This window comes from Epinephelus fuscoguttatus, linkage group LG12, assembly GCF_011397635.1.
Source record: "Epinephelus fuscoguttatus linkage group LG12, E.fuscoguttatus.final_Chr_v1".
Taxonomy (NCBI): domain Eukaryota; kingdom Metazoa; phylum Chordata; class Actinopteri; order Perciformes; family Serranidae; genus Epinephelus; species Epinephelus fuscoguttatus.
Genome location: NC_064763.1, coordinates 22,151,843 through 22,169,805, shown reverse-complemented (window position 1 = coordinate 22,169,805; position 17,963 = coordinate 22,151,843). Strand labels below are relative to the sequence as shown.

Below are 17,963 nucleotides of genomic sequence, written 5' to 3'. Positions count from 1 at the left end.
AACAAAAAAAAACAAAGACAAACACCAGGAAGCCTGTCAGTCAAAGAGGGCGGGGTTAAAACATTGGAGAGACAGTCAGGGGTGCCATGTTGAAGGCAGCCATTACAAACGTAGGCAGAAACTGAACACAGAACTGTGGCTGTACCGTGAAGGTCAAAAGATGGTGTTGATCTGAAGGTTTAAATGAACACTGTTAAACTACTACTGCTGACTACCTCTCTTTAAATAATAGAAAACAAATCTTCTTTAGCAACTATCCAGAGTTCAAAGTATTTTCACTGTTCCTTGCAGGGGAACTGGTCTGCAGCCAGGCTTCGTACAAAACACACTGATACTGATGAACAACAACAGGACATAGTTTACTGAGTGGTTCAGAAGGATGTTCCACAGCACCCAGGTCAAAAATACAAGTAAACAATGTGAGCAATCAGTGCAAAGGTTAACACTATCTACCATTCAACATGTAAATGGCAGCATTTTATGGCTTGGTCCTAATTATAAGCACTTTAAAATGATGATCTGAGGCTAACAGTTCAAACTCTGAGTTTCATATGTTAGGACCTCTCCGTCTGACTGAAAATAGACCTCTGCCTGTGAGATGTTTGGGAGGATCACAATTAAATGACTGTTTGGTTGAATTTATCTGTGAGTTAATCTGAAAATAAGACATGAGATGGTCTAAAACAGCAGTTCCCAACTGGTCCAGATTTCTCCTCAGTCATTAGCTCAAGGTCCACACAGTTTAATATATTCAGCGTCATACTTGCATTTGGCCATGTCGTCGAGCTAGTTTGCTGTTTCTGTTAAGTAGATGTCAGTTAGTCACTAACTCTACAGCAGGAAACGCCACATCAGAATAAAAGCTCTGTGCCAGAAATTCACTTTGCTTCAAAATAAAGTGTGTTTTTTACAAACTTGACGCATTCACAAGTCACTTATGGTCCGTTCAGAATGGACCCGCTACCCATTTTTGGACCTCAACCCATCAGTTGGGACCTTGTTTAGATTACATACACTGCTACATGTAGCTAGATGCTAACATCAGCTAAACATGATTTGAGTTTAAAAGCTTTTATTTGTGATTTTTCAGGGTAGAGAGTGTCACTATTTTATAGTCATTCCTCCGGTGCGATGACGGTGTGGAAAACCTGACTAATTGGAGCAGACAGCTTTTTCGGGAGAAGGGCTTAAAGAGATAGGAAATAAAACGCACTGGAATACAGGTATATTATGGCAGACAGTATGAGAAAAATAAAGTGAATGTTAAAGCATGCAAACATGTTCTAGTAGAAACCCAAAACACAAGAATAAACCTGAGCATGGGCAGAAAATATCTACTGCACTTCAAAATAATGTGTGTTTTTTACAAACCTGAAACATTTGTGAGTCACTTTTCTGATTATACCAACAGACATGGTTTCTTTTTTACAGACAGGTGGCCTAACTGTGATCAGTGTGAGTCCCTGTCTATGTCTGTGGGTTACTGCGTGCATGTGTGTACCGTTTGAGGTGCTCCAGCAGAGTGAGGAAGGTCATGAGGTTGGGGTCGGGCAGGGAGCGTAGGAGGTGCATCATGCAGTTCTCCTTGGCTGCCGGGTCTGAGAGCGCTGCGAGGGAGAGGAAAAAAAGATGTCAGATTCAATTATGGGACGACAGCTTCCTAACTTGCCCTTATCTCTTCCAGCTGGGCAAATTTAACTCCCCACTGATGACAAACACACACTTCCAGGACTAAGAGGTCGCACCTATGCCCTCCATGAAGGCGGGGTAGAGGCGGTCGGTGAGCAGAGGCTCCGGCAGCTCCCTGAAGTACAGCTTCAGTGTTCCTGCGATGGCGTTGATGTCCATGTCACTCAGCATCACCAGGATGTCTTTGGTATCTACAGGTCAGATATGGAGGATAAACAATAACTTGAGCATGTATAAATAAATACAGGAATAAATATTTAAACAAAAGAAAATGCATAAATAAATACTGAAATAAATGAAAAAAATGCATAAATAAATAAAAGTTGATAGTTAAACAGGACATAAATAAATAAATACAGCAATAAATAAGTAAAAAATGAATAAATGCTGAAACAAATACATAAATAAATTAATGAATAAATGTAAAAAAAAAATTAGATAAACACATAAATAAATAAGTAAAAGTTAATTAAACTGGACAAATATCTTAAATTTATTTCTACATTTTTGGATAACTACATTTATTCATTTCTGTGTCTGTACATTAATGAGGGAGGAGGTCCTAACCTCTGCATTTATTTCCATATTTATTTATTTATTTATTTAGTGATACTTATTTTACTTTCCATCCTCCATAGTCAGACACAAACAAAGAGCGATTGGAAAGTGAACGCACTGCATTATTACAGCCGAACAATAACACAGCTGCTCTCTCCGTCTCCGAGAATGATGTAATCTCTCAATAACCTCACATCCAGACGGAGACAGATGCAGACGTGCTTAATGATACTACACACAGAAATGTAAGGTGATACTGTGCTCCGCTTGGGACCGACGCTGAGAGACTCTTACACAACATAAAACTTGAACGCTTGACAGCTGTTGCTTCTCATCTGTCCTGGCCCCCCAATTCTCACGTCTACTAGGTGCTAGATCGAAGGTCTCGATTACTTAAACCTCTGGGCTGCAGGGATGTTAAAATCTGAGTGTCAAACACTTCATTTCCTGCATTCTGGTTAATTTATGCACCAATTTATGCCTTTTCTGCATCAATATCATGGTACTCCCTGCTTCAACCGTGCATAGTTGCTTGATCGTCTTGTCGTTTTATGGCAGATTGCAAACATTGCTTTATACCCCCATAATTTATTCCTAAGTTTAATAATATATATACTAAACTTCCAGTGTTTATGCATGCACTAAATCTGTAACAGCTACATGCTTGATGACTGCTGTGGTGTTATATAAACTGACGGGATAAATGATTAGATGTAGGTCACCAAACTATCAGCTTAAAAGGGAAATTCCAATGATTCACTGATGGGATTTTGCTGTTACATATAATACAATCTGTTGTGTTGTTGAAACTGTTGTTAGTTCTCAAGTCAAGATGATGGGATGGACAGTCAGTGGAGTCTTACTGGTGTCAAATGCAGTTTTGAGGGCCTGGATATCCGTGGCCACCCCTGAGATCCTGTAGATTCCCACTTCGTCAATTCCCCTCTTCTCCACTTCCTCAATGCACTGACGGACGATGTAAGGCACCTTGGAGCGCTCGCGCCTGTGGACATGAACAGCATGTTATCTTTTCTGATAATGTAGGTACATTTACAGATTTATCTGTTTGCTAGCTCAAATATATAACAATAAATGTGCATAAAGCTGCAAAGACTTTATTTTATTTTGAAGGTAACAGCACATTCTGGTTTCATTAACGGAAACATGCTCACTTTGTCACCACGTTGATTTTGACTCCAAACACCCCACTCTGTTTTTTGGATGGCGTTCTCTTCAAGCTGAGGTCCCGACTCGTAAACTTCATGGAGAATTCCACTTTGATCTGAAGAGAAAGGAAACTGCGTTACTCAAAGAAGAACCGAACTTTGGGACCCCGACAACTTCTATGTTTTTCTTTGCATTGAGATTTAGCGGTTTTGACATTGAAATTTAATACCTGACATATTCAAGCTCAACATTTTTAACATGTGGATTTTATTGTAAAGATTACAGCCAAACAGATTTCTTTTTTGAGATTTCCTGATATTTAGGGCTGCTCCCTGAAAGTTGATGAGTCGCCTCGGTGACCCCCTCAGTTGACAGGGAAATCTTCAAGTTGCACTGTCATTATTTTTCAGTGTGCATTATATTATATTTTTATATTCTAACAGGATGAACAGGTTTGATGACAAAACCTGAGGCGGAGAGGTCTCAGAAGACGTCTGTAATTTGGCAGCATTTTTAACTTCTGAAGGACAAAACTAACAAAGTAAGATGTCAGCAAAATTCACCTATCGTTCAACATCATTGAACATGGCCGACCACTTGAGACAGGTAAGCTGTATAGCAATTATCTGGGCTGATTTACCACACATGAAATGCAGGCAATAAGTCTGTTTAAGGCTATGACACGTTATGTACTTTATACCTCTGCTAGGGCCATCCCACATACAGTAGTGACGATGATCATAGCTCGTCTTTTACAAACAGCATCACAGATTTCATTGCGCTAGATATGATACATGATACAACATTATCATGATACTTAAGTCACTATACAATATTATTACGATTTTAAATACGTAAAGATGTGGTAAGTATTGCCCTAAAATATACTGCAGTTTATTACCTTTTTTTTAACTGTAAATTATGTTCCCAAAGGAAAACTTTGTCAACATCTCTTTTATCTAATAAGATAAAGTTTTCAGTCTATTCATCTCACTTCGGTCATCTTTTTTTTTTTTTTGCAGTGGCAAAATGTGTCTGTTGGACTGACAACGCAGCTGATTATATTATTCTAGTAGGCTACCTAAAGTTTAATTTGTAATATTAATAATTTGTATAATAAAAAAAATGGGTACTTGGCCCTGTGTGACGATACAGTATTGCCAAACAAAAATAGTGCAACACTATGCTGTATCAATTTTTTCCCCCACTCCTACTAGATATGAGGCCTGTGAATATTACTGAAGGTGCAGGAGACGGAACAAAAAGTTGGACGCTCGTATTATACAGGTAAATCTGTTTCCATTCGGGGACAGCCCTATTTATATTATCAACTCAATTCTCCTTTTCAAAGACCTGTGCGTACACAAACTTTTGTACTTGTGGGGAAAACATTTCTCACATCAGCAGGGATATAAGAGGATTCAGTGAATAAAAACACTATGCAGTCAGAAAAACTGGCCAGCCTTATCATCTCTGCCAAACATAACATCTCATCACAAGACTACATTACACATAGTACATCATAATCTAAGAGATACGTCCTATCAGAGTTGAAACTGCTTGTGTCTTACCCCATTCATCTCTATGACGTCCATGTGCCAGTTCTTGGACTGCACTGTCTGAGGATCCAGCTGGAAGACACAACAGAGACAAAGACATGATGCTTGATAAGATTTTTGACCAAATAAGGGCACATGACTTCATTTGTACGGGATTTTCCCAAAAGAGGAGGCGGCTTAATCAAATCATCAGATAAAAACTGTGGAAAAGTCACATTTCTGCCTGACAGCATTATGAAACAACAATAACAAGTCACTACAAATACATTCACCACAGAGGAAACAGTTTTGTGTAATGGCAACACATGCATGACAGGCTTTTCTCTGGCGGAGAGTGAAAGGCAAGGGTTTAACTTTGGGTATCTCACCAGAGTGGAGCAACTAAAACAATTTTTAGCAGTGTATCTATGTTCCCCAGCTCGATATCCTCTTCAGGTGACTCATTAAGGAGACCTTTGAGGGGGTTTATTGTCTCAGAAATGTTTTTTCTTAAAGTCAAATATTCAGTGTTTGTTTCCCTGTTGTAATATTGAAATCACCTGTAGCTTACAGCCTACTGATGCCCTTAAATGTGTGAGATTTTAGACGCTGATATCTTAACAGTGGCTGAACTGATTTTTACCATTCAAGCTGCATTCGAAACATCCATCTCTCTTTGTTCTTCTGCAATTTGAACTGCGAAGACAGCCCTTACCAATCTCCTACACTGTTAGTTTATATCGAGAGACACATATGCTCAACACCCAACACACGCCTCGACTAGGCCCTTGAGAACACAGGGACGACCCTCACGTTCCCCGCTTAAAGAGAGGAGATTATTTCCTCTACTAAAACAAATTAGGAAGCCAGCTTTTACTTTTTGGTGTGTATTACAAGATGGGCTTGTCATTTGAGCTTCTTGAAATGAACAGTTGCTGCTCTGTAGACGAAATACGCCACCTGTTTTCTGGCAGAGAAAAACAGTGCTGTTCCTGCCCAGTTTCGAACTGAGGACCTTTCGCGTGTTAGGCGAACGTGATAACCACTACACTACAGGAACTGGCTGACACCTGCTCCCCCCTCCTCAAAAAAAAAATACGGACAAACACAATCTTCAGGCATGCATTGAGAAACCCCCGCTGAGGAAATGTCGATAACCACCGTGCAAATGTTTGAACAAGAAAGGCAAAGCTGCAGAGGTGAGCAGAAGGTGAGGGGGGACTCTTTGAAACTGTGATTAATATTCACTGAGTCCAGAGTTCACTTTGTAACTGCTCCATTTTTCTAACCAGATGAAAGTCAGGCTGTCATTGCAGCCTGTGCCACAACACAGTCAGTGAGTCTCCTTCAGGAAAGAAAGATGCCACTTATGTTCCCCACATATACCCTCTGCAGTCTCTTGGGGTCCAACAAGGGCTCCAGATTGGCTCAGACACTTGGCCAACTTCACCGCACACATTCTCAAAGTCCGGGTCGCACGTCCCATGATGTCCTGCGAGACATGATAGATGGCAGCCTGTTGTTGTTTTAAGTCTCCTGGAGTGTGTGCCCACCGTGTGAGGCCACAACAGCTAATGCCTTTTTTATGGGCTGCTTGCACTGCACAGTTATGTCATTACAACGCTGCGTGGTGATGTGCTCAATGCAGAGGAAAATAATGACTGTCGGGTGAGCACAAGGGCAGCACACTTTTCTTATTGTCAGGCATTAGGCTGTGGCCATTAAAAGTTCTCAGTGAGAGTATTTCATTACCTCGTAAAAAGGCCATTTGGCATCAGTTTCACGCATTCCTATCATCGTTAAAGCCTGTTTTCCCAGCAGGGTTTGAGACGAGGGACAGGTAATCACTGCAACTGGGTCTTTACACAGCTACTGCCAAGAAGGGAACTGGGCAAAGGTCCACGACTGGCTGCTGACGCCTCCTGCAACCCCACGAATTAGACTAAAACTGTTCCTCCCACCGATTTCCTTCCTATTAGCCTCTGCTGATTTCTAAAAAAACCTGATTAAATATGAATGCACTGCAATGGGGTTGTAAAAACAAAGCGGGTATTTTATAGGCGGCGGTTACACTCACTGACCTCTCTTGAAATCATATCCTCAGCTGGGCTCTTTTTTTTTTTTTAATTAAAAATACTTGGAGAGGAACTTGTTTCACCCTTTTCCTTTCCTGGAAAATTAGTTTGTTTAAAGTGATGACTGCAGACTGTTTGGCTGGAGAGGCCTCAACAGAATTCAGACTGACTTGGTTCATACTAGATATTACACTCAGAATTAGAAACACAATGTCAGGAGAAGGGTTGCATGAGAAGACACAGCTTTCTTGGAAATGAATTGTGACTTACATCAGGGGATGTGTGCAGTCAGCTGGTTTAAACAAAGCGGCGAGAGGATTTAAGGTTTTATCCTGAGTGACAGCTCAGCCAGGGGACTGACAGGAGGAGGGCAGCAGGTAACAGAGCAGGCAGGGACTGGAGAAAGCTAATGCGGTGTAGATGTGGCCATATAAAGCTAATCTTAATCTCACTGAATGTAGCGGAGATCTGTAGGTGGACAATGTATACATGTAGTAGGAGAATACACTAAAAAATTAAAGGAATACTTCACCCCCTAAATGGACACTTGTATATCAGTTACTCATCCCATGTTATGTTGAATTCATGAAGAAAATTTTGTTTTACTTGCATGCCTCCATGGTGAACGATGAATCCAAAAACAGAGAAAATCCTTGATGAATTGAAGTCATAGGGGTCCACGTGTAACAACAACAAAACTATATCAAAACATCCTTTTACAAACTGTCACACAACTCATGCAGTATAATTTAAGACTCACTGATCCAGTCGTAGGCTCTGTGCTTTCCAAACAGATGGCCCTTTATGACCTAAAAGTGAAGCTTGTATATGCTCTCTTTAAAGCCATATTCCATTGACAAAAACACTGCTGCTGGTTTACCACTGCCTCAGTTACTTAGTTTGTTTGTATTAATGTATGACTTTGGTGTATCCAAACTAACTCTTTAAAACACCAAAGTCACAAAATGACACAAAAAAACTAACTGATGGAGGCAGAGGTAGACCAGCAGCTCCTGTGTTCAGTGAGGTAAAATTACTGTTTTTGTCAATGGAGTCTGGCTGTGAAGAGAGCATAGATATGTTTCACTTTCCTTTCAGTTCCCCATCGGAAAAGGCTGTCTATTTCTGATCATATGAGTGGATAAATGAGACTTGGATTATAGTGCAGGAGTTGTGTGACAGCTTGTTAACAGATGTTTTGATATAGTTTTGCTGTTGTTAAACGTGGACTACTATGACTTCAATTCATTCATTCGTTTTCTAAGCTTTTTGGATTCTTCATTTACCATTGAGGCATGTGTAAAGAACATAGTTTTCTTCAAGAAGTCAATGTAACAAAGGGTGAAAAATACATATGCAAATGGTCATTTGGGGGATGAAGTATTTAAGACAAATAATATCCTACAAGACTATAGAGAATATATTTTAAAGCCTCCCTTTTTGCTTATTGGCTGTATGTTAACACATTTTAGACCTTTTTAAGCACCTATAGAAAGCAAACCAGCATGTCCCCCTTTCATCTCACTCCAAACAGATGAAAAGTCCAATGACTGATTTCCGTTCCGAGGAATGTTTGAAGGGGATTTCTAGCACATGAGCATCTACTATACAGTATGTGTGTGCATTCATGCACATGTCAAGGAAATGATAAAAGTCAGAAAGTGTCTGGTGTTTTTTTTAGAGACATCCTCGGGCGAATGTGGCTTTGACTAGGATGCAGCTGTCTTTGTAGGACCATAAAAACTATGGAAGATATATGACTCAAGGTGGACTGCAGCCCGCAGCAAAGCACAGAAATACTTCCAATCTACTGATTTGTACGCATTCCAGTTGGGGAACACACTCAAAGCTTTGTCCTTATATAGAATGCAATAAATATATGAGAGTGTGTTTGGAGGATAGAGTAATTCAACCAGCATATATGGGAACTCATTGTTCTGTGAGCTATATGTCTATGAGTGTGTAGCAGGTTTGAGGCTCAGCTGGTTACCATGCTCTGTATGGCCTACCAAACCTGACTCATGTATGCTCACACACACACCTCATCTAATCAGCCTTTGGTGTGTTCGAATATCCGAATCCAACAGGAGGCATGTGGCTGCCATGTGGTATGGCCAACTTGAAGGCCCTAAAGAAAATTGATGGTTGATTTCAGTATCTTCTCCTGCCTCTGGTTGGACTTTCTATCAGTCAGGCAGAACAGAATACATCATAACTATGAGTCTTAACTTCAAAAGAAGAAGCAGACAGCCGTGAGCCAGGATGTACATACAGCCAGTACTCTGCCCTGACTGATCTGCAGGGACAGTACAAAGCAGATAAGATAAGGCATGCTGTTCAGCTGCCACATGGTCTGTCTTTCTGATAGACACTGCAGGGGAACAGGAAGTCAGTTCAGTTCTCTTTATAATGATTCTTGGTAGTGTCAATTGTTGCAAAGTATTTATAAAAAGAAATTATGACCAAAAAGTGGCACTAAAGGCTTAATGTTTTGCTTATTCTAATAAAAGCAAAAACTGGTCACATATGTGGTTATTGGTGGCCAGTTTAGGCTTTTTATTAACCATAAAAAACTGCATGCAACAAAGAACAGCACTGTTGACACATAACCAACAGCTGCAGCTTCCGCAATTCATTAGGCTCAACAACAAACACACCACCTGCCGTCTTTGGGCTAAAAACTGCTGTTCCCGCCCAGTTTCGAACTGAGGACCTTTCGCGTGTTAGGCGAACGTGATAACCACTACACTACGGGAACTGGCTGCCCTGCTTTCCCCTCTCTGAGAACATAATCCTGCACTCCTTCACTGGCATGTGACATGTGAGCCACACTCCTGCAGCCTGTATGGGAGCAACAGCAGCAACAGACTGACGCAGGGGGACAGTCAGAGGGCTGCACCCCTCTGGTGCTGTTTACATCTCTGACAAAACACCCAGGATGCCATTCTGCACATGCAGCGCTACAGCAGGAAAATAATATATTTCTGGGGTCTTTTCTTGATTGAAAAAGAGCACAAGTATTGCCAAGTGACCATGCAAGAAGCATGCACACAGTCCTGCAGTATATGAACATGTTCGGCCCAGGGGCCCCTCAGTGGTATGATCCATCCATTAGAATACAAGAGCCAAAGCATTCTTTACTGACAAGCAAGTAAAAAATGCACACCTGCAGTTTGTTAACAAAAAGTGTTTTGGTGCATTTTTAGTTGCTCCGTTGCTTAGTCCACAAAAATTTCCCCACCATTTGGCTGCATTAATTTTTGCCCTTGGAGGCTGAAATTTAAAATGGAGGTTGCAGCTAATGTGAATGTGTGCTTGATTCTTCTGGGATTTCTGTGTCACAACTAGGAATGATGTACTAGACTATATATTTCCTATTAGAGAATAAATCCTGCATGTTAATGTCTTCATTCAACTTTTACCTTGATTTAACACTAGTGAGTAATTTGAACAGTTAGGACCCTATTAAACAATCCACAGCTCATGGTCTAAAATGCATGGCGCAGGTGCATTTACAGTAGGGTGTGTCCAACTCCTGTTATTCTAGTTAAACAGCACATCATCTGGACACAAGTAAGGCGCAAGTGGCAAAGGGGTTGTCTTTAGTCCCTTAACTAACCATAGGTGTGTTTTAGGCACAACATGAATTCAACCACATAGAGTATCATCTATGATTCCCATTAAAAGCCAGGTGCGCGTGCAAATTGAAGAAACGAGCAGTTTCCCGCTGAGAGTAAAGCAGTCAGAGCAGTAATGACACTGCAGCAAATATTATGAAGCATTTAAGCAGCAAAAAAAAAAAAAAAATTTAGAAGAAACAGAACTCTCCTAATGGGAAGTCGGACAACAGCTCTGCTCTGCTCTCTGCTATGTTCACATTTTACAGAATGTGATTAATGATGTATTATTTCACCCATCTTGAACCCATCCACACACGTGTAATAAGCAGAGAGTACACATGTTGTGATGTGGGCCCATCTTACTATCTGAGTAATGTGCCATTTAAATGGCGGGTAAATACTGCGGCATTCTGACTGTAGACCAGGTTTTTGTTTGTCAATCTCTGCCTAGAAATAGCAATATGCTAACAATGCACCTGGCCACACCTTATTTTAAGTTGAAACTGACCTTAACGACTCTGAAACTCAGAGCTCACATGTGCCCTCAGTGACTCTGTAAAGGTTCACACTCACACAGGGTTTAAAGCCTGCGACTCTGCACCAGTCAGTTAAAAATGAAGAAGCCTCTTGAATGAGAGGCAAAACGTCTTCAAGAAACTCAAGCAAGTCCAGTTGCCTACGGTACAGAACTTCAGACTACCACGACCAGGATGACTGAGAATCTTATTCTAAGAGCAACATAGCCATGGGCGCACTGATGGGTGCCAGTACATTTGCCGCTTACAAAGAGAGTGAGAATGGCGACTGCATTGCTCTGAAATTAGCAATGGCAGTTGTGCTTGCGCTGTGCGCCGGGTGTAAGGTAGGGCCCTAAATATCATTAATTAGATATAATCTGGGTTGGACTTAAGTGTGTGGTTTGTCCTGAACACATATGAATTAGGGCTGTGTGATATGAGGAAAATATGCTGTTTAATATCGTAACGATGCAATAAATAAACAGATATTTCTTTCAGTATTCTGCTAAACTACAACAAATTGCTTCATGAATTAACTGAATGAAAGAAAATTAGTGCCAACAGTCTTTTATTGAACAAACTGAACTGCACACAAAAGGCACTAATGAAAATAATAGTGCAACTTCTACTGATTGATCTTTCAAATAACTCAAAAAAATCCCTGAGTACAATATCGCAGTGTTTTGATATATTGTGAACACCCTTAGCATGAATAGATATTTCTTAAAAAAAAAAATAGTGCTTATTCTGTAGATCCAAGAAAAAGAACTATCTAAGAAAGCGTGTTCTGAAATAGCCACTGTGCCAAACAGTTGGTTAGTGAAATGCTGTTTAAAGCCTTTAATAACACAATCCCTACACACTTAATTAGCCCATTGTTGCTGCACTGGAGACTTAATGTATGCTGGTGACAATGTTCAAAACACAACTTGATCTTTTGATATGCTAAATTAATGAATTTCTGTTTAATTTGTCCTTTGTGTTTCATTACAGTTTTCTCACTGCTGCTCTCTGGCTGATTAAATATTCATTCAGCTGCAGAAAGCTTTTTATTAGTCCTTTAATTAGAACGTAGCTCACACTGCACGGCTCCTTGGTTTTTTAGCAGGATTACAGGAAGTGTTTGTGCAGCGATGGAGCCTTTCATCCCCACGCTCTAGTATGTATTTGCCTCATAGAACACAAGCAGCCTACCTATTTTTAGACAAATGAGCCACATATGCATAATGTTTGTATATGCATCAGTGACAGCTAGCGTCTTTACTCAACAGCTGCTGATGTCACCATGGCCATGTCAGGCCTTTGACTCGGTTGCCATGTTGCCTTCGTCCCTCACTTCCTCGTTGGAGCCAATCGGTGGCAGTTTTCAGCCGGCAGAGGGTTGTGATTTGCAGAGTAGTCTTGAATCTCTGCAGGCAGTATGTGATTCTCTTATAGGGCTTGTAAACAGAAACACACACGCATACTACTGTACAGTTATGCAACACCACTCTGCCTGCAGCCTGCACACAGAACTGTGAGTTATCCTACACTTACGAGGAGAGAAAGAGTGAAATATCCCTTTAATGCTCTGAATTTGAGTTCTCCTACACTTTCCTCATCACGTTGTTGCTATTTTGTGTCATTTTCAGTCTGAATTTACTCAGTAAATATTCAAATCAACCTAAAACGGTTGCTTCACTTAAAAAAACCCATGAACCATGATTCAGGAACATCCCTGGATCAATACTAACTAAAAAAACCCCATTCTAGGCCTTCAGCTGTTATATAAAACCCACATGCTGAAGTCACAGATGCAAACACTGCTTTGTTTCATTGTCGTACAAACTAACCACCAAATTTTTGATATAATCCAGTGCAGCAGTGACAAAACTCACATATGCTCTCAAGAGACTGAGATCTAAGTCCTATTTCTGTCCTCCGCTGAACCCTCATGTTTATCTTGGACAGATTTACAGTGATCTTTTTCACTCGTCGTTCTTTGCGTAGTCGTAGGCAATACCTGACTATCCAGGCTATTTGTGATCTCTTCCACTAACAGCATGTACCACTTGGAAGCCATTAGATGATTACCTACACATTCTCTATGGTGTCGACAACTGAAGACGTACGATGTGTTAGTCTTGATGCAGGTGCCAGTGCGATGATCACAAGTGTCTCACATCAGCCAACTTTTATGGAGAGTTTTGACTAATAATTGGAGCGCTACCATGAGCTAAAAAAGGCAACTTCTTCCTGTTTTTATTGTGTAATTTTAGCTGAAAAGAAAACTTTCAGAAAACTAACAAGATCATCTCTATGTTCCCAAGCTCTGTGCCCCCTTTATTTAACATGCAAGACACACTTCACAACCATCTTCCTAATGATTAAAGACATGTACAAATATTTATATATGTCTCTTGATATACACCAAAATCATAGGAGATGGTAAGGGCCAGCTTCACAGTTCAAATTGCAAAAGAACGAAGGGAGATGTACATTTTATATGCAGGTTGAATGGCAACAATCCATCACACTGCTGTGGAGATTTCAATGTCTAAAATGAAGAAAGCTATCTTGCCCACAGATCTCAGGGCATAGATTTCAAGCAGTGTGACACCAGTAGGCTATAAGCTGTAGGCAGGGGTGGGTAGTAACACATACATTAAGGACTTGAGTAAGAAAGTAGTATTTTGAAGGAACAATTACTTTTCATGTTCCTTTTTGCCATTTATACCTTCATTATAACTAATCTGCTCTAAATGTGGGAATTAAGAGCAGGGGGGAAAGCACATGAGGAGCATTTCTAACGTTAAAAAGAAGCACCCCTTGTCTTTCAGCAACAATGTGATGATGATGCTGCAAAACCCAGAACAACAGGCAGCTTCCAGCGACAATCTCTGACCACATCTAGCCAAACTTTTTATACCAAGATCTAAAAAAGACAACAATTATATGAAGTAGCGTTTGCTGTGCCTCCTGAAAAACACTGTGATCTCTGCTTTTAATAACTCCTCTTTTAACCTCTGCAAGCGTATTGAGGTAAGTTGCACATACTGCAGGTGAACATGTAGTTAGCAAGCTAACGTTAGGTACCACTATGTTAATTTTTCATGTGTAACTTTCATTCTTTGATCTTCTAATAAGGACATTAATGTAATGGTAGCTAGAGGTGTTTTGGCTTTTTAATTTATTAAACCTCATTAAAAAGGGTTAGGGTTTTTCTTTTCCTTTGTTTTGCACTGGCTGGCACACACCCTAAAAATATTAGAATGGAAAGTAACTTGTACTTTGTTATTTATTAACCAGGTAATTTTTTACTTTCACTTGAGTAGGTTTCTCAAAATTAATATTCACTGTTACATGAGTACAGATTTTTGGCTCTCTACCCATCACTGGTTGTAGGTGGGTGATTTTAACATGGTGACATGGTGAAAAAAAAGCATTGCTAAGAACAAAAAACCTTATGGTGTCATATTAAGACAGTATTGAGCTGTGGAACATGGGACCCTGAGAACCAAACCAGCAAAATAAGCCCTAAACTGATTGTCTTTGACGATTTCAGATAAATGCATCAAATTCCCTGAATTCATGTGGTAACCCAGAGTCATCGTCTTTATGAAGAACTGTTTGCCCTAACAACTTTCCTGTCATTACCTAAGTCCAGACCCCTGTTAAAGCATGTGATGAACATACCACATCTTTAAACTCTCACCACCTAATTACATGATTAATGCCTTGTCGCCACCCTGCTGAGATTAAAGCCACCCTACACACGGCCTGCTGTACGACCAGAAGCCATAAGGCTGGACTCATCCAAGAGGGGGTCAATGTGGGTATCAACCTGAGAATGCTTTACTGACCTGCCGTTTCCCTCCTGGAGCTCATTAACCAGGCGCAGATCCTGCGCACGCGGGGATGGATTGGGGCCAATAAAGGGCTATGCCCTCCGGTGGGGACAGACGGAGATTTATGTGGCCTATATAAAAGACCATTAGGGGACGAGCTGGCATTTTAGGCACACAGGAGGGATGAAACCCTAATATCTTATCTGCACTAATCAACATACTCAGATGGAAGTGCATAATTTCATATGTGGGCTAAAATGCAGCGGGGGCGAGAGGTGGGATGAGTGAGGTGGAGGGCGGATGATAATGGTTGGATCTGATTCTCTGCCACGGCTAAGCCGGAACGACAGCTCCATTGTTCTCCCCACTAAGCTGGCTGTAACTCCACAAAGAAAATAAAACCAGAACCTGCCTGGCAAACAGGTCATCAGCCAAAAGAACATGATGTTAAACACACAGACAAAAACAAAAACAAAAAAAAAAAACAGACCACAGCTGAGAAGCGCTTAATCATCGTTTGTTCCTTTGCTGGGACACAAATGATACAGTATGTCTGGTTCTGGTCTAATTAGTGTTCCCAGCCAGACTCCCATCGCATCACACCGTGTCTTAATTAGGTGCCGCTTTAGGCTGAAGCGGTAAGGACAATCCCCCAGTGTACTGACATACCCTCACGCATCCTCCAACATCCACATTCCTCTCTACACCCTGTAAGTAACATATTATGCATGCCACAGATGCGCACCAATGTGCCCTGGAGTTCGCTTTCCCTGGCCCCCTTTAATAATTATTTGAAAACACTGGAAGTCGCTCTTAAGACTATTTAAAGACAAATCTCAAAGTAGATTTTAAGAAGTAAAGCCAGCAAAACAATTTACTTCAACTTGAACACAGCTGGCTATACTATTAAGATTGTAATATGCAAACAGGGGAAAAGTATTACAAGGAAATAATGACCAACTGTTTTTACTTCAGAGTGGGATATTTTCAGATTGTTTTAAAGGGATAGTTCAGATTTTTTTAAGTGGGGTTTAGGCTTGGGTGGTATCACCAGGGTATTTAGCAATCCCAGTGGTGTGATTTTCCATAGCGCCACACATTCATACTGTCATAGATTGTATATCCCGGTAAAATTTTAGGAAGGTATGAAGGGTGCACGGTGTATTACCTACAGTAGGTAATACTGGTGGTAATATGGTGGGCAGCCGTTTGGAGAAACAGGCAGGAGTACCGACACCGAAGCTAAGCAATGTACTGCTATGGACAGGGGCAGCAACAAAACATATTTAGCCACCTTAAAAATCAATATCAGTTTAAGGGTACACTATATTGAGAATATTTTCACTGCTTTACCCTGCTGCCAGACAGCCCATTTCCACTGGCATTACATTTTCTCAACTGTAGAACTTCTGTGTTCCTTCACATAAGCACAACTGTGGCGCACATTGATTAGGACAGCAACCACAAAATGACTTTGTGAACATACATACATTTGTGAACCAGAGTATACAGAGGAACTTTTGAGGAGGCAGCCATAACGTTCTACAGCTGAAGAAATGTAGTGGAAAGGGGCTGTCTGACAGCAAGGTAAAGCAGTGAAATCAATGTACTGCTGCTGTCCCTGTCCACAGCAGTACATTGCTCAGCTTCTATGCTGATACTCCTGCCTGCTTCTCCAAACTCGGGGCGTGCCAGCTGCCATCTACTGTAGGTAATACACTGACTATGAATAAGTACCTCATACAGCCCCACTAAAAAAAAAAAAAAAAAAAAAATCCAAACTATCCCTTTGAAGACCTGCAGGCAGACTGTCATGTTACTGTTTCAGCTGATGATTTAACTCTGTCACCTCTCACCCTCCATCAAACAGAGTTCACCACCATGCAGAGGCAGAACTGCAGGATGGAGGGAGAAGAAAGGGAGAATTGTAGAGGAGCTGATAGGATCAAAAGGCAAGCGAGCACAGAAAAACTGCAACACAAGTTTACTCATAAACCCTGCCGATCAAAGCCTCACTGAAAATGAATGAAAGGATGAATGGGACTTCACAGAGCAGTTTGATGAAGGGAGATTCCTGCACAGGCTGGGTGAGAGCTGGGGGGCAGGATCACATGCAACTAACTGTGAAGTTGACAAATCTGGACAGCAATGAAATGCAGAAACCTCCTTAATCTCATTATTTGGCATAAAGACATGGAGACGCCTGTGCAAAGAATGAATCAATACAGGACCCGCGAGTCGATGTCTGGGCTTAGTATGTAATCCCAGTTTCATCCCTGCTCAGTGTAACCAGTGGTCAGCCTTCCTCAGGCCTCTGTTGAATAATGGAAAGCACCGAAACAAAGGTCAACTCTCAACTTCTTTGTCCTGAACCGCCTTATCATTATGCACAAAAATTACAGCTCAAAATGCTGGCGATGCACTCATGATGAAGATGGGGAGGACTGCTGAATAAACATGTGCAAACACAGTGAATTAAAAAAATGAGTCAGAGTTTTAGCTGCGTGTGCAGAGCTATGCATAGAACCAGGACAGGCTCATGTGCGTCTTCTCTATCGTTCACATACAAAAGCATCTGGAGCCCAAAAAAAAAAAAAAAAACAAAAACAAAAAAAAAACACAAAAAAACAAACAGGAGCCTGTTTCCTGCTCCCACGCACGGATCACAATCCCGAACCTGCACTGAAACTATGCCATACCAGACCGGTTAATGTGCGCACTACAGCTGCAATAATAATTGACTAGCTGTCAACTATTAAATTTAATCACCAACTTATTTGATCATCAGTCAGAAGTCTCTGATTCAAGCTTCTTAATTGTGAATATTTTCTGATTTCTTTACTCTTCCATGACAGAAAACTAAATATCTTTGGGTTGTGAACAAAACAAGACATTTGAGGACATCATCTTGGCCTTTGGGAAACACTTATCTACATTTTATAGACCAAACAACTAATTGTTTCATTAAGGA

General features: G+C 40.8%; 1 protein-coding gene and 2 non-coding genes across 7 annotated transcripts in view; all 3 read right to left on the bottom strand.

Annotated features, from left to right (window-relative positions):
- Positions 1 to 17,963, bottom strand: part of abr (ABR activator of RhoGEF and GTPase) — a 211,318-nt gene that overhangs the window by 4,240 nt on the left and 189,115 nt on the right. For all 5 annotated transcript variants that reach the window (XM_049592030.1, XM_049592031.1, XM_049592032.1 and 2 more), the window contains 5 exons: positions 4,986 to 5,045; positions 3,420 to 3,529; positions 3,111 to 3,250; positions 1,746 to 1,880; positions 1,502 to 1,607 (listed from right to left, as the gene is read on the bottom strand). In XM_049592030.1, the coding sequence (XP_049447987.1) occupies positions 1,502 to 1,607; positions 1,746 to 1,880; positions 3,111 to 3,250; positions 3,420 to 3,529; positions 4,986 to 5,045 (551 nt within the window). The remainder of the gene's footprint in view (positions 1 to 1,501; positions 1,608 to 1,745; positions 1,881 to 3,110; positions 3,251 to 3,419; positions 3,530 to 4,985; positions 5,046 to 17,963) is intronic.
- On the bottom strand, positions 5,940 to 6,012 carry trnav-aac (transfer RNA valine (anticodon AAC)). Its single transcript has one exon. It is a non-coding gene; the product is annotated as a tRNA-Val (tRNA).
- trnav-aac (transfer RNA valine (anticodon AAC)) lies at positions 9,713 to 9,785 on the bottom strand. The gene has a single exon. It is a non-coding gene; the product is annotated as a tRNA-Val (tRNA).